Consider the following 23,261-nt stretch of genomic DNA (forward strand, 5'->3'; position numbering starts at 1 on the left):
TCCAAATAGAAAGTTTCTTTTCTTTATATAATGTTATGTTCAAATCTACCTTAAAGTTAAAGACATTTCTATTTCCCGTGAGTGAAGTTTAAAAATCCTTTTTTCGAAACTTTGAGCTAGACAATTTAAAAATGACAAACTGTGTTATTTTCCATCAGTGCACTATTTGTCAAGCAGTAAGACCACAAATGCAGGGAACAATTACCTGGCATTAACATCCATACTGGCACAAAAAATGTGTACCTTAGCACCCAGAGTACTTAGTTACCAGGAGAACAGGATGCTGTTGAATCTATCTGAGTGTATTTCATTATTGATCGGTACATCTCTATGTAAGTTCCTTATGCTTCCACGGACTCTACAATTTGCATTACTTTTAAGATACAGAACATTCTGAACTAGTTGCTTTTGTAACATCCTAACATTCCATTTTTAAACAGTTTCAAGATGATTCATCAAATGTGTGTTATCTGTTAGATGTCATATTCTCTGTAGAAATATGGATACACGCAGGCATGATTTATCAAGTCATATAGAACAATGTTTATTTAGGAAATTATTTTCTGAAATAAAATTGTAGAATAACTTATTTACACTATGTAGCTATTTTTCAGCACAAGGTAAGGGAAAGCATGAAGGCAAGCAAATGATGCAAAAAAAAAAGATTGGATGTCGTAAATGATTTATTGGAGGTGAAATTAATGAATCTGTTGCTCTTACAAAACTATTGGACTACATACTAGAAATTCCGTTATGACAAATGTGCTAATTAAAGCAGAACCTAACTACCAAATGGGAGTTTATTCCGTTGAAAGTCTCATGTGCTGCACAAGTAGATTGCTGGTTTTTTTTCATGTCTGTTTATTTTTTGTTATTTTTTTCACTTGGCCCCACCCCCAACACCATTCTGGCATAGGCCAAAATTACATGTCCTTGGTCCTGCAGCCTCCTGGGATACATCACATCTTCCAGGAGGCTGCAGGATCAGGCAAAGAGTGGCTTGAGGTGGGCCTGGCACGTCATAAGGAGCTGGCTGCTTGAACTCAGAAGAGGCCAGCAGCTGTAGAGGACCAGGATAGTAGCGTGGAACCCGGTCCATGTCAACCAAACAATGGATTGCAGCAAGACAAAGCTGGATAGTGTTAGGTTTTTTTTGAAGTTCGCAGAGACTACAATATAACACCAGCCAATTGTTGACACAGCGGAAAAGGGCTAGACCCCCTTTTAGATGTATATTCTAGTCATAGGCTTCATTGATTTGATTTCCTTTTACTTCCTGTGCCAGTGACTACATTTTGGCCATAATAAGAAGTTAGGTAAAAAAAATGAGGACAAAAACCTGCTGGGGGTTCTAGCCTTCTTTTACAAAAATGTTTTATTGTTGTCTTTGTGCTTGGGGATATTTCCTCACTTTCTGTTTTGGGGACAAGGTTGTTACTCTTGCACACATTAGGGGGTTGTTTCCAAAAGGGCCACAGAAAGCAGTAAAACGTGACAGTTTCTAATTATTTTGCCACAAAGTTGAACTCACTAACAGCTTATTATATTGTTAACTGCAAAATGCATCAGTATAGACGTCAACATCTATCTTGGAAATTTACAAGCTTTTTAGATGTGTTTTGAGATATTGAATATATTGCTTCACAATGGTCCTTGAGGTCCTCAATTTTATAAACTGAATCTTGCAATAAAATTCTCTTTTTATATTATCTAATTGTGTTGCCTCACCTTTAGTACAGATCTTTAAAAGTCCAGAGTTTGGAAATGTGGTTTCCATCTTATTGGTCTAGCTTATTATATTATTTCGGGGTCTTCAGATCATAATCCTTAGATAAGATCTTCACACCATAGATTAACCTGCCAAGGGGAATCCATTTTCCCTGCTGGATCTTCAAACTCAAAAGCCGTAAAAAAAAGAAACCATGCAGAAATTGTTCTGCCCTTTTATTTGCATTGGTGGAACTACATAAATAGATGTGCAACAACAGCCTAACTTCTACACTTTTCCGCATGCTTTTTGTGTGATCAGATCACAAAGAATGAAGATATGGTGTGATCGGGGGCGGACTGACAATTCGAGCACTCGGGCACTGCCCGAGGGCCCGGGGTCAGTAGGGGGCCCCATGAAATGCCCCTGGTACCTTTTATAGGCTTTTTTGGGTGTGCTTTGAGTGTGGGAAAGGACACAGGGGCCCCATGATCCCCTATTGCCTGGGGGCCCCATGAGTTGTCAGTCCGCCCCTGGGTGCAATCTAACATTGAAGAAAGAATGCTTGTGGTTCAAAGGAGGGTGGGGTTGAAAATCGCCAAAGCTGGAATGTGTACAAACAATGTATTAAAATATAAGTCGTTTCATTAAAAGGTTGAATATATGGGAGAAAATGTGTGGTAGATAAATGTGAGAGATGTAACTTACAAAACAATTAATAACACAATAAAAGAAAGAGAAAATCTGCAAAAAGATTGATTGAACATAAGACCCCCTATGGATTGTCTGTGATATGAAACCCCTGATCTCAGCTCTGCAAATCAAGAAGAATAACCAATAACGCAAGCCATAGTTGAATCAATTTTCTTTGCTTCCACCAGGCTATAGCCCCTGGCAGTAATCGAAGGTAATCGATGGGTCAACTTGGGTACAATCAGCCTACCCATACATGGACCAAATCTCAGCCAGTCCCTGCTAAATCTGCAAAATTTAACTCCTACAAATTATCCTTTAGAATGAGTGAAAGAAAGAAAACCCTGGACATTAAATCTAGGTTTTGCAATTTACATTCTAGTTTCACAATAATGTGCCCTTGGTCTGAACAAGAGAAATCTAATAGATTTATCCTACCAGGTTAAACAGCTCCCACAGCTGTCAGAATACCTGAGCAGTGACTACATCTGATTGGACGCAGTCACTGTTCGGCAGATAATTTTCCTCCTGGCTTCTTCAACAAACGTCAAATAAAAAATTACTTTTGTCAAGCTGGGTCGTGCCAACAAGTTCACTTAAAGCTCAAATTTAGGCCGATTCAGCAAGAATCAGCCAAAGTTTGATACATACATGGCAGCCTTTAATTTTCAGTTTTTTATGTTTATTTTTGACCCGATGACCCTGTCAGGAGCACACTTTTTTCCCCCTAGATTGGCAATGTTCACTTGCATTGTCCCAAATCATATCTGATTGGACTGCAGAGCTCCTCCCTATCTTTTTATCTTCTGTAGACCACAAAGATGAACTGGGCTGGTTTGATAATACTGCTTGATATTTAAGTGCAGTAGAGGCAAGATGCACAACAAACCACAAGCTCATAAGATGTCTGCATATATCAAACAAATAAAACAAAACACTGTATATTTAACAGACTAAAAGTAGGCCATTAAGTTAGGGTTAGGGTTTGCACACACTTTAAGCAGTGCCTTACCTCTGGTTCCTTGTACAGGTGACAGACTGACTGGTGTGAATCAGTTTTACATAATTTCATAGAATGGCAAATGACATCAGCATTCAGTTTGTAATTTAGTCTGAAAAGAAGGGTAATACAGACAAACGTTTTACAAAGTAGTTTGCTCTTTTGATTTTAGGACATCTGGTTTAAGGATACACATTATGATTTATGACAGATGGAATTTCCAAGAAAGTTCTGCATTTTAGAAAACACATACTGTAACATGAAGCTCTCTCAGTCCCCCAATAATGTATTTTAAATATCAGAAGTATAACAATGACACATACAGTGGCCTTTGAATTTTTTACAATGAAAAAGCAACATGCTAACTTAGAGGTCAACAATCTCAATATCCAGGCCTTTACTGGATTATATCCAAAGAGCCTCATGCAGCAAATACCCCAGACTAGACTGGCTATTTAATCCCAGGCTCTGCTATCTGATAGGCACATAGCAGCCAGTCACATGGTAGTTCACAGCCACTCAAGTCAGGAAACAGGCCATGCTTGTCTTTTTGCAATTTATTTGCTGATTAAAACATAGATAGAGTGAGGATGCACGTTGGGATACTCCTAAAACAGCTAGCAAAGATGCAATAGAGGACACTAAAAATGATCTGCTCCCTTAGGTTGTAAGACACCTCTTGAACCTGAAGGGTTAATGGAACTTCAAAGCAGGAACTCCTCAACAGGAGTAAAGTCCTGAATAAACTGTAATGATCTCCTAAAAGTGTCAGGGAAAGTCTTTGTGATCCTTAAGTCTAGTATGCACTGTGCTCTGGGTACTGTAATGCCTCCTGTAGTACCAGTCAGTCTCTGTACTTGGTGCCTGTGGCCTGAATCCCCTGTAGAGCTTTCTGCACTGCTTTAAGATGATCTGGATGGAGGTCCCCGAACTGAAACTGGGAACCCAAAAGGATTTCTTCAATACTGTCACTGACCACTCAAGGGTGCCTTAGCCAGCAGGCTGGGTCTTGCTCCCCAGGAACAAGAGGGCTCTGTTCTATGCTCCAGCTTATTTATACCCCTCTCAGCCCCTGCTGGTTAATTACTCTCCCGAGCAGGGATTGGCTGAGAAAGCATGAATAGGCAAACTCTCTCACCCACTATATCCCAGAATTCAGTGGGACACAGCAGATAGTAGCTGAGCCTGCGCGAGCAGAACCTAGAACAGACACAAACAAACAAATTATCACTGCTCCCCTGGCTACAGGAAAATCAAAAAACAAATTTACTTATACACTAGCAGTCTACTAAGCTTAACTAAAAATATCTGTTACCTTTTGTAACTTTCTTTAACTAAACCTTATTTTAAATAGGAACATTCTCTCTAGTCTGCACACATGTTGTGGGCTTTTCCTCCACTATGTCATTATGACATTTCAAAGATAAGTAATGGGCACATAAGCCATTCCAGGCCAGGGCTGTTTTGGGACACTGTTCATGCTTCCGTTATGCTAAAAAGAAATGCCAGTGATACAATAAATAAATATTGCACTCTAAATATTTCATCATTTAAGCTTACTGAGGACTGTGCCTCTCACACTAGGATCCTGGTGACAGTTATTGACATGGGAAGCATAATGGGGTTGATTTACCAAAGGCTGAATCCAAACAGAACTGCAGGCACAAAACTTTCATCTAAATACCTGTATATTCCTTAATAGCCACACAAAATATAAAACCACACTGTGTGCACCAAATGCCTTTGTGAAATCGGGTATTACCTTGTAAAAGTAGCAGTGACATCATCATTCTGATGCACACAGCCTGTACAGAAAGCATATCTGTGGGAGGGAATCCTGCTGCCACCCACTACAAGCTTCCTGCAGAAAACTAGTGAAGGGGGGTGGATACAAGACCAGTCATTCTGCACAAGGAGTGAGAGCTGCAGAGACTGGTCTTTAATACAGGAAGCTTGTGTACAAAGGTAAAATTTCACTCTAGATTTCTGCACATATCTGGAAGATATACTAAAACTGGTGCACACAGAATTTGGTGCAGCCATGCATAATAAATAATCAGCATCTAACTTCAGCTTGACAATAAAACCCAGAAGCTGACCGGTTACTATGCACAGCTGCACCAGATTGAGTGTGCACCAGTTTTTGTAAGCCCCCAATCCACCAAAATGCACCAAGGTAAGATAAGAACACACATGCCTATCATACGTAGACAATATTTGCTTGCCCTTGGGTTCAGTGTTTTAGGTTAACCCTGTTCACTTTGAATTCCCAATCATTTGTAGTAAAAACCCCGTGTTTTAATGTCTTCCACATCATTAGTTATTCAAAGTGAACACAGGTTCACCTTGTTTACTAACATTCACTTTGCAAAGAGAACATTCACTTTGCTACAGGGATATTCCCCATTCATTGCTTTTAATTCAACCCCATGAAAATGGGGACCTAGTTCATTAAAGTTCATGCTAGGAATGGGTTGGAGTTTTTAAGCACTAGGTTCTAATGATAAAATAAGGAAATAGATTTTACATTTAGAGTATAATCAGCAAATTCTGCACATGTTCAAGTAGGGGAAGATGAGCAAATTTCAAATGTTGAAACATTAATTGCGAAAACAAAAACACAATCAAACCAGGCTTAACGAAAGAACAAGAAGACAAATGCTTAAATTCCTACAGAACGAAGCAGAACAAAGTTGGTCCTATAGTACTCAGGTTTGAGTAATAATAAAAACACTTACAGTCTGATTATATCAGGTCCAAATAGTTCAGTTATTAGAACGCAGATTCCTCTTAAACCTTCTCTCTCTGGAAATAAAGGTAAAGTAAATGAGTTTACATAACAGACTAGGAATGGTGAATTGAGAATTTCTATTTTGCATTGAACAAAGATATTCAGACACTCTAGATGGTGATTAAAGAACTTGATGAAATCTGATTCTGTTCACACAGGGGTTGGCCTTTTTTCCATTACAAGCAATGCAGCAATTAAACGACCTTTCTTTTACCCATATGCAAATTCAATTGTATGTTGAGATGAGTACCTAGGGATCATGGGCATGTATACCATAATAGAATACAATGGAAATGTATCCAAAAAAGTTTTCATTATTCAGAGATTTGGATGTATTCAAATTTTCAAATTACAACAGTAAAAAAATTTAACAAATCTGAAATAGCAAAACAAAATTTGGTCCAAAATTTGAATCACATTCAAATCAAATTTGAAAATGAAATCGTATGAAATATAAACATTGCTGACTTGCTGATTCCCTTCAAAGACTACAGTCATGGCCAAATATATTGGCACCCTTGCATTTCTGTCAGATAATGCATCAATTTGCCCAGAAAATTATTACAATCACAAATGTTTAGGCATTCTCATGTTTATTTCATTTGTTTGTATAAATATGAAGCAAAAAAGTGAAGAAACAAAAAACACAAATCTGACACATTCCATGCAAAACTCCAGAAATGGACTGGACAAAATTATCGGCACCCTCAAAATAATATTCGGTAGCACACCTCTTGGAAAAAAACCCTGAAATCAATTCTGTAACCATCGTTTAGTTTTTTACACCTCTCTGACAGAATTTTGGATCACTCTTCTTCCGCCATCTGCTCCAGGTCTATCGGATTGCAATGGTTCCTTTTCCCAACTGCTGTCTTGAGATCTCTCCACAGGTGCTCTATGGGATTGAGATCTGGACTCATTGCTGGCCAGTTCAGTACTCTCCAGTGCTTTGTCTGAAACCAGTTCTGGTTTCATTTTATTGATATTAATTCTTTTTTCTCTGTATCACAAAGGCTTTTTTTTAACATGTGACCAGCAGCAGAGGGCAAGAAGCTCCTCCTGCTTATGTTTCCCTGCAGACAGGCTGGGAAAGAGCTGGGTCATGTGACAGCTGTGTATCACAAAGGAAAGAAGTTACTTAATTTTTTTTTTATAAAATAATACAGTTCTATTTTCCACATACAGGAAGAGAGGGGATAATGTCAATTAAACCGTGTGTCTTTAGTATCACTTTAAATACTAAATGGTTGAGTCTGTTCAAGTTTGTTCAAGCCTGAAATCTCACTAGTCTATGCTTAGGGACTTTTTAATGAGCTTTAGGGATTATTATATGGTTGAAAGATTTTCAATGATGAGAGTTAAAGGTGTTTTTTGTGACAAACTCCTTATATTGTATAAATATTGAAAAGGCAAGAGGAATTAATAGATCGTTATTTTTGTTTTGGTCCTTTGCATTTTTTTTACAGTATGTACAAGTATGCTAAGTATACAGTACCTTATTATTGGATTTTATATATGTACAGAGATAGTTGGTTGTTACATGTGTATATGAAATGCGAATAGTTGCTAAAACATGTACAGTATGATTGAATATAAACATTTCCTCCCTGGCCTGACTCCATCTCTATGACGTGAAGGTTGAAACATATTAGATGGATGATCCTTCAGGTGGACGTGAGCAAGATGTACTGTTTGTGCTGAAGGAAGTGATATCATCAGTATGTGGCCCTTTGTTCCTTAAAGATTAATGCAGTGTGGAGTTGCCTAGAGCCAGATATAACCAAATGTATATAAACAAGAAAAACAGGTTTAAGCAGACCATTTTCACTGAATGATGGTGAGGTGTGCCTGTCTGGCATTACAGGCATTTTAAAGCAGGAGCATTTAGATCAGGGTTTCTCAACCAGGGTCCCTTGGAATGCGAAGGTTCCTCCAGAGGTTGCTAGGGGTTCCTTGAGCAATGAGAAATTTCTGCCTCTCAGATAAGTTCCCATAGACACCACTGATCTCTTTAGCTATCTGTAAGGGGGTAATTCTTCCCATTGACCACAAGTGTAAGGATCGTTATTCCCACTGACCATCACGCTAAAGTATCATGAGTTGTAAATATCGTCATTTTAAGCAGGGGTTCCCTGAGACCAGAAAGTTATTTCAAGGTTTCCTCAGTGTTGAAAAGGTGGAAAAAGGCTGATTTAAAGGCAGATAAAAAAATATCACTTGTCTGTTCTGAAGAGGTGCATTTTAGCTGAAAAAAAGCACAAGTGCGTATAAGTGTGCATATATGGCTAAGTGGACAGCACTTCAGCCGGGCAGTACTAGAGTCGTCAGTCTAATTCCCAACCACGACACTGCCTGCCTGGAGCTTGCATGTTCTCCCTGTGACTGCGTGGGTTTCCTCTGGGTACTCTGGTTTACTCCCACACTCCAAAGGCATGCTGGTAGGTTAATTGCCTCCTGTGTAAATTGGCCGTGGTATGTGTACTGTATTCGCAGTATAGGGTGAGATGTACCCCGATAACGAGTATCATGTTGTTTTTTATACTTCTGTAATAAAAGTATCTTTTTCAATCAAAAAATGTGTACTGTATGTATGAATGTGAGTTAGGGAACTTAGATTGGAAGCTCCTTGAGGGCAAGGACTGATGTGAATGTACACTATACGCCGGCCTACCCCAACACAGGCTATCCCCGCTTCAGTCTATCCTGAATTCTGTGGCCAGACTTATCCACCTTACCAACCTCTCCGTATCCGCCACCCCCCTCTGCCAATCCCTCCACTGGCTTTCGATTGCCCAATGCATAAAATTCTAAATATTAACATTGACATACAAAGCTGTTCATAACACTGCCCCAAACTATATCACCGACCTGATATCCATCTACCACCCAAAACGCACTCTCCGCTCCTCACAAGACCTCCTTCTCTCCAGTTCCCTGGTCTCCACCTCCCATGTCCCTCTCCAGGACTGCTCCAGGGCTTCCCCCATCCTCTGGAACTCACTACCCCAATCCATCAGACTGTCACCTACCCTCTTCACCTTTAGGCGCACCCTAAAAACCCATCTCTTTAGAGAAGCCTACCCCGCCCTCACCTAATTGCTGATCTCCTCTGCTCTTCCCACCACTCCATCCCCCACAGCTATTTCCTCCTGTACCACTCTCCCCTCCCTCCTAGATTATAAACTCCAAGGAGCAGGGCCCTCGAACCGTTTGTGTATTGTATTGTTTTGTTACTGTACTGTCTTGTGTACTGTCTCCCATTATAATGTACAGCGGTGAGCACACTGTTGGTGCTACATAAATACTGTATAATAATAATAATAATATATATATATATATTTTCTATTATATTGCATATTGTGTAATGTTTTAACTGATTAAATAATACTACTAGAGTATTTCATTGTTTTAACACTACAAACCTGGAAGGTAGCTACACAGTAACTCCATAGCCATTTTTGCCGAACTGTTATGGACCTGAGCAAGCTGTTCCACAAGAGACACTGTAAGCACACAACCTGGAAAAGAGAAAAACAGACCATAATTGATTTCCTTACTGAAAAAATTAACACTGAACATGGTATAACTATTAGGTTTACTTAGCACCATCCTTCTGTCTAGGTAAGTAGGGTCTATCTAATATGTGAAAGGAATCAGTGAACCAGTGCTATCCAGCAAATACAGTGCTCAAGTGAGATTATTCACCACCTTAATCTGAGCTCAATGTAATATGCTACAGTCAGAATTCACAAAGATTTTTACATGTAGTGTGGGTATGTCTGCTTCATGAAGTCCATGCCAAGTAGCTTCCTCTGTTTTTTGTACTATATCACTATATTTGAACATCTAGTGTAGGTTTGTGTGTAGTTAGTGACTGTGGAAAACATCAAACTACTGATGCAGTCAGAGTGTTTGCTAACACTATTCTTACATTATAAACTGGTTTCTAAAACAATTTGCCAAATCAACAAATTACTTATAATTGTGAGTTAGTTGGACTGGTGCAATGCAGCTATAATTGAATGAAAACTAAAGCAGGCAGCACTCCCTGTATTTCAAACTGACCTCACTTACGGTATAATGATTTGAAGAATGGCTCTTATGCCATCACATCACCACTTTCTGAATCATGGAGGACTGCCCAGTGCTGAGAAGGGGCAAAGAGAAAGAGGACACAGCCTTTAATGTGACCAGCCATCTGGAAAAGGTAGGTAGAAAAATGCATACAGGAAGAAGAGGGTGATTAAGGGCCAGAGAGTATACCTGGAATTGGGCTTAACTTTGTTTTTATTGGCGTTTATTGTTTTTTTTCTGGATGAACTGTGGGTATAGGATTGTGCATATGGAGGTTTTCTTTTTGTTTGTTTTTTCTATTGGTTGAACTAGATGGACTTTTTCTGACCTGACTAACTACAGTGTGTACCTATGTGACTGGTTTGTAACGTTAATATCAAATGCTATTTACTGAGCTTAAGGATAAAACTGGATATGTACCCTTGGGTGAAGGTTTACTAAACAAGTAATTTTCACCGTAGCATAAGCTGAATTCATGTCAAGCTCAGGAGAATTTGAAAAAAAAAACCAAGAAAATGAATCTTAGTCTAATTGGATATTTTATGCGAACACTGTCCAGGGTGACAATAACACTCTTAGTAAGTCAGCCTTAGCATTACAGCTAGTGTACATCCATTTTTAACAAGTATAATCGGGGGAAAGGTTATTGAGACAGATATTGATTCCCATATTGCTCTCAGTAAGTGGGCTCCTTTGGTCTTGTTGGGATGATAGAGCATAGCTTGGCTGAGGCTGGAAAAGCTGGCATACTAGGCTTTAGGGGGAATAGACAATCATTTCAGTATTATTTATTACAGGTACTTATATATTGCTGCCAATTTACACAGTGTTTTATATTTATTATACTGTACATGCACATCAGCCTCTAATCCTAGAGGAGTATGCAGGTCCGCAGCTCACATTCGTACATACACATACAGTACTAGGGTCAATTTAGACAGGAGCCAATTAACCTACCAGCATGTCTTTGGAGTGTGGGAGGAAACCCATACAGGTACAGGGATAACATGCAAACTCTATGCAGGTAGTGCCATGCTTGGGATTTGAACCAATGACTCTAGTGCTGCCTAGCGGAAGTGCTAACCACTTAGCCACTGTGCTGGCGCAGTAGAGCCACTCTATCCAATTTAAAGCTGAAGCCTTTTTTCAGCAAAAATGGGGCACAATTGTGTAGCCCCTATATATGTCTGTTATATTGTTATTGCAGCGCAGAGGGCGCTATGTGCAGATGTATACCTATCTTGACCACTGGATAAAGAGTCCTTTAACTCAGCTACAAGCAGTTTTGGGATGTTGAGAGTCTTTTGGGGTCTCGGTGCCCCTTGTGAGAAAGAACAGATATACAGTTGGCAAATTTTTAACAAGAATAATAAAAATTAGGTTTTAGTCTAGTGGCACTGATTGATGCGTGGGAGTGCGCATCCCTGTTCTTTGTAATAGTGTACATTGACTTTTCAGATATGTTTACCATGCACTGTTAAAATACGTATTTATTGAGTGAAATAGAAGTAAAGTGCACACTAATCTCAATCTGTCCTTCGCTGATCAAATGTCCTTGTAAACTAGCTGTTAATGTTAAATGCCAATATGCGGTTATTCTACAGAAAACAAATTTAAAGTACAGTATACAGTATCTAAACCCAGCAACAAAAACGTGATATATTGCAGCTTACCAGTCCTTAAATGTAGGGGTTGCATTATTTTTTTTTTCCCACGAAGTACAGGACGTTTTTTGCAAGTACAGGAAAAAACCCTGCAAAAAATCCTGAGTGCTTGGAACTTCCTGCATACTGAACTGAAATCTAAAACAATGATCTCACCCTTACCAGCTATGTTTTATGAACTGCAAAACCCCTCTGCCCCTATGTAATGAAAGCAAAGAAGCGTTTCTACTACAATCCAGGAGAGCAGTTAAGTTGACAATGCTGCTCCTCCATAGATACAGCACAGGGAAAGAGCATTGTCACCCTAGAATGGAAGTATGATACTGCCAGGACCACCAGGAATAAAGCAAAAAAAAAAGAAAAAGCCTGAAAAATTAAAACTAATGCAGCCACCACATCCAAGGACTGGTAAGCTGCAATATACTACATTTTATATTACAAATCCTATTTTTTGTTTGCTAGATGACTGGTTAACTATGTTAACATGCTGTTGTAGAGTAGGGCATAAAGGTGGCCCATTGTAACTACCTTTAGATGACCCCATAGCAAGGAGTCAGGGAAGACTCAGGAGATAATAGAGTGGCAGTCCTGTCCCTTCAAGCAGAGAGGCATTCTGGGTGAAGATATTAGGAAGATGGAGAACCGGCAAAGTTATTTACCACAAGGAAAGTAATTACTGTTTTTCCAAGTGGGTGCAACAGCAACGACCAGCAAGTAGGCAGGGGTCTATATCATTAGCTTCCCTCCTGCGGGGAGGAGATAGGAAGGTGGGGGATTTGTAGATATTGGGACTACTGGTATTCCCTAAAGGGGATTATAGAGTCTGGGACACCCCTCCTGTATTTACAGGCCTCTTATTTTATCCTTGCTCTCAGGGCTCTGTTATCTCTGACTTGCATTGATCTTTCTGCATCTTGCTAACAAACTGTTTAGAACCTTTCATTGTGTGCTGCCCCCCTATAGAAGGCTGATCTGTTTCTTGCACCTATCAATCTAGCACATTTAACAAAATAGACTTCTTGTGTGGACTGCTCATTCCTCAGTATGGGGACATTTAAAAATGGCGCTTTGATTTGGAGGCTTGATGGGGTCTATTCGGATGAGGGATGTCAGAGTATTCCAGGCAGTGCTGGTTAGGCCTAGCTTCCCTAAGTGACCAGTACTGTGATCTTGAGGGAACCATGCTGAAAGCAATAAGGGAGGCCACTCACAGGCCAGGTAGGAATGGGTTAAAGAGTGAATGCACACCCTTGATAGTCAACACTGTTTATACAGAATAGATGCAACAAGAATTCTCATATGTCACACTGTGATTACTAGTTATACCACTAGGTAATTGTATGTGGTATGTTTAATCCTTATATAATGTAATTCCCAGTGGAACCACATGGTTATGATGTAATTTTTTGTTTCTGTGTTCTTTTCTTTCCAATAGAAGAAGAAAGGCTAAGTCATATGGCCAGCACCATCTTGCCTGGTAAGAGAAATATCCGCAGTAGTTTTCCAACAAAATGAAATAAAGTTTAATTGATTTGCAAGTGCGCTGTGAGATCACATCAGATTTGTGGGTGACACTGTGCTCTTCATACCCCTTGCTTGATCTAGGTTGTATCTTAATGATTATTAATGTAAACAAATAATCAGATTATAACCGCGCTCCAATATTAACTAAAAAGTGCTTTGTGCTTATAATATAAATGAAAAATAGTCACCAATACTAAATTAATTAGTATATCACTGTGCAAAATATATACGTATCACTATTAAATCAGTGCACCTTGTGTTAATACATGCAAGAAAATATATATATGAGAATGCAAATAAATAATTATAAATAAATAAATAAGGAATAATCAATATTGAATCATAATCAAAGTTCCAATTTCAAAAAGTGCTAAAATGTTAAAGTGTACACATCATCCCCCAGACGAAGCTACGCAGTCCCTGTGGCTCAACGCATTGGGGAGGGGCAGTGACGTCACCGCACATCTGACACAGCGAGTACTGACAGTGTGGGGTACACACCCTCTAGTCCGATCTTCACCGCAGGCAGCGGCTTTTTCACATTGCAAAGCGTTATGTTGTCTTATAAAATGTGAGTGCATTATGGAAGCAAATAAATGGCTTAACACATCTCTGGGATAAGGCACTATATCTTCTCTTTTTTTGCATGATCTTGGCGAGGAGCATTCAGTGATTGTAGCAAGGAGTGGATCAAAGGAGGGATTATCCCTCACAAGCACACAGGCTAATTGCAAAACTGCAAGATTGAAGGTTACCATTCACTGAAAGGAGAGTATCATCTGATTTGGTTGGAACATTTTAGCACTTTTTGAAATTGGAACTTTGATTATGATTCAATATTGATTATTCCTTATTTATTTATTTATAATTATTTATTTGCATTCTAATATATATATTTTCTTGCATGTATTAACACAAGGTGCACTGATTTAATAGTGATACGTATATATTTTGCACAGTGATATACTAATTAATTTAGTTTTGGTGACTATTTTTCATTTATATTATAAGCACAAAGCACTTTTTAGTTAATATTGGAGCACGGTTATAATCTGATTATTTGTTAACAAACGCACATCCAGGGAGAATGGGCAGGAAAACCAGCGATCCAGTATATATATTATTTTGTATATCCTGGTGGCTCACAAGCGCATTTGTTTGATTATTAATGTAACATTCTCTAATGTAAATATTTTTTTTGTGTATAGATAGAGGCTTGTTAGAAGCCTGGGTATGCATTAGCCTGAGAGTGAGTCAAAGAGGTTACTTGTGGTTAAGGCTGGAGGGCTCTACAGGTCAGTTCTCTGAAAACTCCCCCTGCTCTGAAGTCTTTGAGAAGTTTCTACAAGCCAGTTGGCAAGGGTGAGGAGGGGCTGATCTGCATACTTAGGGGAATCTGGCTAGTCCCCAGGCAAGAGGCATGGCATGGTGGCTAGGTCAGCCCTTAAATATGAGAGAGCCTGGTCAGCAGGGGAGTCGGGTGGAAGATCGAGGATGTGGAAGAGTGAGGAAGTGCTGCTGAAATGGAGCCTGGGAGGGGGCCCCAGAAGAGGTGGGACTACTTACAGGCAGGAAGATGGAAAGAAGGACTTGCACTGTCCCACAGTTCACCGTGGAAAGACAGCCTGTCAGCAGGGAAGGAGCAAGCCCAGCGTAAGGCCTGAAAGCAGCTTCAACCTTTAAAACTGAAGGTACACAACAGTGTGAGTACTTCTACACCCACTGGCCCAAAGAAGGGAGAATGCAGTCAGATTTAGTTTTACCTGGGTCTGCATTATTTGCGTGTCTCGGAATCCCTTGCCCTGGGATACTCTCAAGACAGCCAAATGGATGAGGAGATTTTCATCTGTGGTCTCAAGATGTTAATTTACGAGGACCAAGTGCTCCTTGCAAACACTGTGTGTCAACTTGTCAGAAGGGAAGAGGCACTCCTGAAGGAGTAGAGAGCCTTGGATCTGTTCATTTGTGCTTTTTGCTGGATTTTTGCCTTTTTTGTGTCTAAGAAGTTGTCCTCTAAATTGTTTCAGTTCCATTGGGCATCCCATATACCCCATCCAAGTTGTTAACCCCCAATAAAACAACAAAAAACAAGCTCATGGAATGTTTACTGACTGTGGATGCAAATGTGGAAAATGCATGTTACCTGGTTGTGCAGAGCTTAGGGGTACCCAAAAATTTAGCGGCCCTCAAGAGGGTAGCGCTACATCAAAAAATTTCCTTTTGATCTTCATGAATACAATAGCCTCAGGGGAAAGTGTCTTTTACTGCAGTCTGTTTTCACTAAGAAATGTCAGAATATAACAGTATATATTAGTATAAAATGTAATTAAAAATAGAACCTTCAACAGGTCAACATCCTAAAATATACAGGATAGCCTCTGTGTGGTAATAAGGTAAATTTAATTGGTTTTCAATATAACATGTTTGTATGGCTAACATTAAATAATGAATATTCAAAATATGGAGCTTAGAGAAGAATTCATAAAAGTTAATATTTTAATGCAGCATGTGGCTAAACACACTATCTTTAAATGAATGTGTTTATACAAGACTCAGGATTCCATGAATAAATTGTTAGCAGCAAATGAAAAGTAAACTGCATTTAATAACTGCTTCAAAGAAAATAGGTAAACATGCCAATTAAATGATAGGTCAACAGCCTACTGTTCTCTAATCCTGTCCTATAATATTATTATTTTGTATTAGCAGCCTGTACCATTTGTGCACTGAATTTATATTACATTTCTTGATGTTCATGAAGCTAGTTTTGTTCAACAAAGTATCAGAATAATAGTCCTTTGGACTGTATAAACAAAATTCTGCATAATGTATCAGCAAAAAATAATTAAAGCTGACCATACGCTAGAATAGGTCTGAACAAACATTCATATGAAAATATGTATGAAAACTCTCAATACATTTGATGGCCTGACAAATATCATTCAAAAGTACTTGAAAATTTTGCTTGCTTTTAACATTCGATTTTGAAGTGATTGGTCTTTCTTGAATGAAAACCACATACACTGCTCATTCAGAAAAACAAAATTCCATCTTTTGAATTTTTTGGTCACTGCAGTCAAAAATGAACATTGATTTGACCTCAATAACAATTTGAAAATTGAGCAATTGTTATCAAAAGAAAAGGTTTCAAACATCGAACTTTAGTCAAAACTGATATCATCTCATGAAAGCTAATTTGGGAGCACAGCCAATCCAAAAGAAGCTACATCATCAATGTCCTAGATTGTAAGCTCCAAGGAGCAGGGCCCTCGAACCGCTCGTGTATCGCATTGTATTGGTATTGTACTGTCTCATGTATTGTCTCCCATTGTAATGTACAGTGCTGAGCGAACTGTTGGCGCTATATAAATACTGTATAATAATAATAATGTCCAGAATGTTCCAAAGGTGTTGTTTATATGAGCATGTATGTTCATTGACCAATGTGACCAGTGATGGCCAGGGGCAGACTGACAACTCATGGGGCCCCCCGGGCAATAGGGGATCATGGGGCCCCTGTGTCCTTGCCCAAACTCAAAAAAGCCTATGAAAAAGGTACCAGGGGCATCTCATGGGGCCTACAAAAAAAGAGAGGTTGTGAAAAGAAATTCACAAAGAAAGCGGCTACATTATGAACAGAATGTGATACTCAGAAAAATTTCCAAAAATAATGCTTTATTACACATACAAATTTGACATATGGGCAATTGCCCTGGTTTACCACCACCTCAGTATGAGACAATACACACAGACCTAAAACCATATAAAAAGACACCAGTACCGGTCTAAATACCTGTGCAAAAAGGACAATGACTACAAGAATCTAAAGTCCCTGTGGCACTGGCGCATAGGTGAACACTTCCCAAAGGAGGTGTATACAAAAAATTATACCATAGGTATACCATAACACGTGTTATAATATGTAGACTATGCTACTACCAGAGTGGTTATATCCCAAACAGGGAGTTTCAAAAAATTATACCATAGATATAAATATCACATGTATGCAGTACGGCAAGCACAGTATGCGTCAAAAAGAAGGCATGCCTCAAGGCCTATATGAAACAAAACATAAATGTCATGTAAATAATGCAGTACATTCCTATGCCGGCACAAGTGGTTGGGGCCCATTCATCTGTGATTATTACCAGCTGTTTCCTAGGGCTCTTGAAAAAATATGCCCCATTTTTACCAGGATGGAAGGGTAGATGCATAAAGCAGCGCACTGCTTGAAATGGTTTCTTCACCACTACATGTGGACTACATACCACTTTCTGTGAGAAAAACAAGACACATCCCAATAGATCTTCTGCCTGTTGAAATACATGTGGTATATCTTGTTTCCTATACAAAGCACCATGATGTCCCCATCCTGTAGTGAAACAGACAATATATGGAAAGTCACTGAAAGAGCTTACACTCTATAAAGGATATATAGGTCATATATGTCACATAGGACCATATATCTAGTGTCCCGCAACAGTCCACTCACCACCTGTGCAATGGATAATAGGAGAGGAAAGAATATCCTTCATAGGTACTGCCATACAAGGCTAAGGAGGCCAGGGAGCCACCGCTGACATCCGCCAATATACCGCGGGCTCCAGCCTCTTCTCGGCGCCTGTGCTGCCTAAGCTTGCCTCATGGCATGTGAAAAATGGCTTCCTCCTTGTAGGTCAGCGTGCGTTCCACCTAATGCGCATGACCGGAAGTGACGTATCTGACGTATGACGTCAACGCGTTTCGCCGATGGGCGTATCTCACTCAGCTTCGTCAGGACCAATCTCATGGGGCCCCCTACTGACCCCGGGCCCTCGGGCAGTGCTCAAATTTCCAAATGGTCAGTCCGTCCCTGGTGATGGCTGGTTTAAGATAAAAAAAAGTCCCTTATAAAGCTTGTTTTGGCCCTACTTCTTTTGAGGGTCACAAGAGTACATTTACCTTTGCTCTTCTGTGACCCAAAATCAGCTAAATCCTGCTGTCAGCTGACGTCACAGAGCCAGTCTAGGCTCTGGAAGAATCCCGACCATATTTTTGGGATCCACCCAGCTGCTTGATTGACAATTGGCTTAGGCTCTCTACGCATGTCTGAAAGTCGAAGCCTGCAGTGCCTGTCCCCCCCAGTCACCGCTCTTCACTCTTAGAAGACAGAGAATGAGCGATCAACGGTCATGTGGTCGCTCACTTCTCTGGCATTTGATCCAGCAAGGGACAGCTGCAGCTTAGTAGTGAATATGTATGTTTGTTTTTTCACACATCCCATATATCTCCTTTAAAAAATAAAGTGTGACACATGTTGTATATGGAAATATCAAATGTATTTAATTAAGTTCACGTTTACTATTTAACCACTTGCCGTACAGAGGATTTACCCCCCTTCCTGAGCAGGCCATTGTTTGCGATACAGCACTGCATTACTTTAACTGACAGTTGCATGGCCATGCAACACTGTACATAAATTCAATTTATGTCCTTTTTTCCCACAAATAGAGCTTTCTTTCGGTGGTATTTGATCATCTGTGTGTTTTTATTTTTTGCACTATAAACAGAAAAAACCAACAATTTTGAAAAAAAAACCCAGTATTTTTTACTTTTTGCTATAAAACGTATCCAGTAACAAAATGTTAAAAATGTAATTTTGTCATAAATTTAGGCCAAAATGTATTCTGCTACATGTTTTTGCTAAAAAAAATCCCAATACATGTAAATTAATTGGTTTACGTGAAAGTTATAGCATCTACAAATGGCGGTATATATCAGAATTTTTTTATTTTTTTTTATACTAGTAATGACAGTGATCAGCGACTTATAGCGGGACTGCAAGACTGCGGCATTCTGACACTGGGTGGAAACTGACTAACTGCCACTGACATCCCGATAACACTAATACAGTGATCAGTGATAATAAAAAGCACTGACACTGTACTAATGATACTGGGCAGGAAAAGGTTAACATCTGGGGTGATCAAAGGGTTAACTATGTGCTGTGTGCTGTTTTACTGCGTGTGCTGTGTGTTTTGCTAAGGAAATGTGCTGCTGTGCAGAGAAATACACAGAAGCATGTTACTACTGGCAGGAGAGAGACCTATGTTGTTTACACACAGGTCTCTCCCGTCACTGTTTCTCGGTGATTTCCGGGTGCTGGCGGGGCATCTTTGTCCAGGACCCAGTGATTGACATCTGTAGCCGCCAATAGTGGCGCAGGTAGAGGGTGTGCCCCTACCCAGAAATATATACGTGATTTTGCGCAGCCCTGCCACCCAGTAGCAGTATTTCTGCTACAGGGTGGAGGGAAGCTGTTAAGATCAGAAAATAAGACAACTGAAAGATCATAATGGCAATGACCCTCAACAATTAGAACTGAAATACAATACGCTAAATTTGTAACCAATGACTATGCATTCTTCTCCTCCAAATATGGGAACGTTTTAGAATGTTCCTGAACATTTGGTCATTATGGATGATATTATCTGCAAGGATAAAATGGCTGCTTCTAAACTTGTGGGAAATTAGTTGATTGAGCAAGACAACAAGGGCCCATTGGAGTTGACAAATGTGAAAACAGAGAGAGGGATAGATTTTACAGGGCAGTAGTGAACGCTCAAATTAAGTAAATGTCTCTCAGATGATCCCTTTACTGATAGCTTTGTGCTTCTAACAGAAATGAGCCCATATTCATGCAAATTCCATATATACTACTCTCATAAGCATGGCAAAAAGTTGCATCAAATCTTTGTGTGCTACATAATGCATGCTAACTTTGTTGACGACTATTGCAACAGCTTTTTTTATTTGCACCTTTACTACCTAGACACCCACTACAATGTTTGCCTAGCCATGGAATTCTGGAAGACGCAATGGTCCTCAGTTTACCTCAGAATTTGAAAGGTTCCTGTGATTTTTAGCACAAAACTTCCAATGCTAAAAATCAATCGTCAAATGGACTAATTCAGAGAATTTTTCATACTGTCAAACCTTTGTGTCAAAGGCAAAACAAAGTAGAGGAGATCCACACATTTCTATTCTGGTTCATCACTGGCTTTCATGCTAGACAGGATAGACCGGCTTCAGTAAAACCAGCCCACCCATAGATGGATCGACTTCAGTACAACCAACTCGTTCATAGATGGATCGACGTCAGCACAACCAACCCGCTCATAGATGGATTAACTTCATCACAATCAGCCCACCCATAGGTGGATCCAATTCAGTACAAGCTACCCGTTCATAGATGAATCAACTTCAGTACAACCAGCCTGCCCATAGATAGATCGACTTCAGTATAACCAACCCATCCATAGATGGATCGACTTCAGTACAACCAGCCTGCCCATAGATGGATTGACTTCAGTACAACCAGCCCATCCATAGATGGATCGACTTTGGTACAACCAGCCTGCCCATAGATGGATTGACTTCAGTACAACCAGCCTGCCCATAGATAGATCGACTTCAGTATAACCAGCCCATTCATAGATGGATCGACTTCACTACAACCAGCCCATCCATAGATGGATCGACTTCAGTACAACCAGCCTGCCCATAGATGGATTGACTTCAGTACAACCAGCCCACCCATAGATGGATTGACTTCAGTACAACCAGCCCACCCATAGATGGACTGAAATTCGTACAGTTCCTGCTGTTTCCTTAAGCCAGTTCTATGGCCGGTTTAAGATTAGACAATCCAGTGTAAACCCCCAAATTTTCAAGTGAAACGCTAATACGGTGGTTCCAGAAAACATTAACACATGGGGTTACGAAATCTTGTGGAGTAGTGAAGCTTTTGAAAAAAGGGACATGTAACTTACTATGGTAAACATTAGAAGACATCATAATAGAAGGAAAATGTTATGTAATTTGTTGGTTGGGTGCAGCTAGAGTTATCTTGGTTCTTTTATGTGTTTAATATGTAATTTGATGTAACAAGCCTATCTCCATTGTTTTGTGTCCAAATGGTAACCACTGAAAACACTACAACAGCACATTTTGTAAAGTGCTGCACAAACTGTTGGCGCTAAATAAATCCTGTATAATAATAACAACAACAAAACACAACAGAAGGATATAAGTAATGAATAATATACATTGTGATAAAGGTATAGATTTAAAGGAAGCAAGTAAACCTGTGAAGTTATAGAAAACACAAAGAGAAATCACATAATTAAAGACAAAGCTGTTTTTCATTTATCCAGCTCTTAGTTACATTAGCAAGGTAATTCTATCAATCTCTTCTCAAATGTTGATATCCCCATTGGGGACATTTTTAAGGACATCCAAAGGTCATTACAACTCTATAAGCTCACTGTAAAAACTCATTAAACCTTTTCATTTCTTGAAAAAATAACTGCAATGACCCAAGTAAATGGCAAACTAATTGAACACAATTTACATGCTTCACTGGAAGCTGCACTCAAAAATTAATAAAACACTATGGCAATTTAAAGTGTTACTAAACCCACAACAGTAAAATCAGTCTGTATATACAGTAAAGCATGCCTGTTATATTCACTGTTGAATCTAAGGGCTTAAACTTCTGCATTGTGTAAAAAGGCTGTTTGATCCTGACTTCTCTGATCCTCCCCTTCTTCCAGTGCCCCCCTCTTATCTTCTGATATGTGGAGTCACTCTGCACATGATCGGTTTGGTGTGTATTGCTAGAGAGGTTTTTTTTTTTCTTGGGAGAGTGCATGTGATCAGCACAGGGCCAATCAGCACCCCAGAGGTCCAGAGGTCAGGGGTTCTGCATCCTCCTAAAGCAGAATGAAAACTTCTCCTACAAGCTTTAACATCTGCTTTGCTGGACACTGATAGAAGTCACAAGACTTCTCTAACTGCTAATGAGAAAAGGTATTAAGCAGTTTATATTTACTAAAGTAACTGCATTTCCATGTTCTGTGTACTGTGGGAGACCAGATACAATGAATGCAGGGTCCTGTGTTTAGTAACACTTTAACCATCAGGGCACGAAGCAACAATTTTTCATAGATCACACGTAAGGAGATTGACCATTCGAGCACTCAGGCACTGCCCGAGGGCCCGGGGTCAGTGGGGGGCCCCATGAGATGCCCCTGGTACTTTTCATGGGCTTTTTTTGGTGTGGTTTGAGTGTGGGCAAGGACATAGGGGCCCCATGATCCCCTATTGCCTGGGGGCCCCATGAGTTGTCAGTCCACCCCTGCTTACAGGTGTGGTGAATATAAGAGACTGAAAGCTTGTCCACCTTCTCTGTTGTTCCAATATAACCTAAAGTTGGCCACACATTGCAATCTGATTATATAATGTTCTTTAGATTTACAAACAACAACGTAGTATGAGGAACTACATGACTGGATATTGCATTAACTATTTACTACATAGTTCTTGGCAAACACAGTATAATGGAAATTGCACCATGGTTGTACAACCACCACACTTCACTGTGCTACTAACCACCTACTTAGACTATAAGGGAATCGAAGGGTTTCAGCCAAGGTTGGAATTGTTAAACATCCTTTGGAACTCTCTTATCTTGGAACAATATAGAAGACTAAAAAGCTTTTGTTGGCTTAAGCCAGGGGTATCAAACTGGCGGTCCTCCAGCTGTTGCGAAACTACAAGTCCCATCATGCTTCTACCTTTGGGAGTCATGCTTGTAACTGTCAATCTTGCAATGATTCATGGGAATTGTAGTTTGGCAACAACTGGAGGGCTGCCAGTTTGACACCTGTGGCTTAAGCCATTCTAAAAGCCAGGATGCGGAGGTGGGCATTCGGTTCATGTGACTGCTGTGATTGACTGTCACAGCGGTCACATGATCAAAAAACT

General features: G+C 39.7%; 1 protein-coding gene across 2 annotated transcripts in view; it reads right to left on the reverse strand.

Moving 5' to 3' along the window:
• AOAH (acyloxyacyl hydrolase) overlaps positions 1-23,261 on the reverse strand; it is a 202,443-nt gene that overhangs the window by 140,624 nt on the left and 38,558 nt on the right. For both annotated transcript variants that reach the window (XM_089687015.1, XM_089687006.1), the window contains exons 2-4: positions 9,615-9,710; positions 6,140-6,206; positions 3,414-3,513 (exon numbers count right to left, since the gene is read on the reverse strand). In XM_089687015.1, the coding sequence (XP_089543141.1) occupies positions 3,414-3,513; positions 6,140-6,206; positions 9,615-9,710 (263 nt within the window). The remainder of the gene's footprint in view (positions 1-3,413; positions 3,514-6,139; positions 6,207-9,614; positions 9,711-23,261) is intronic.

Source organism: Staurois parvus, unplaced genomic scaffold (assembly GCF_062004578.1).
Source record: "Staurois parvus isolate SC_StPar_1 unplaced genomic scaffold, SC_StPar_1.0 ptg000020l, whole genome shotgun sequence".
Classification (NCBI taxonomy): Eukaryota; Metazoa; Chordata; class Amphibia; order Anura; family Ranidae; genus Staurois; species Staurois parvus.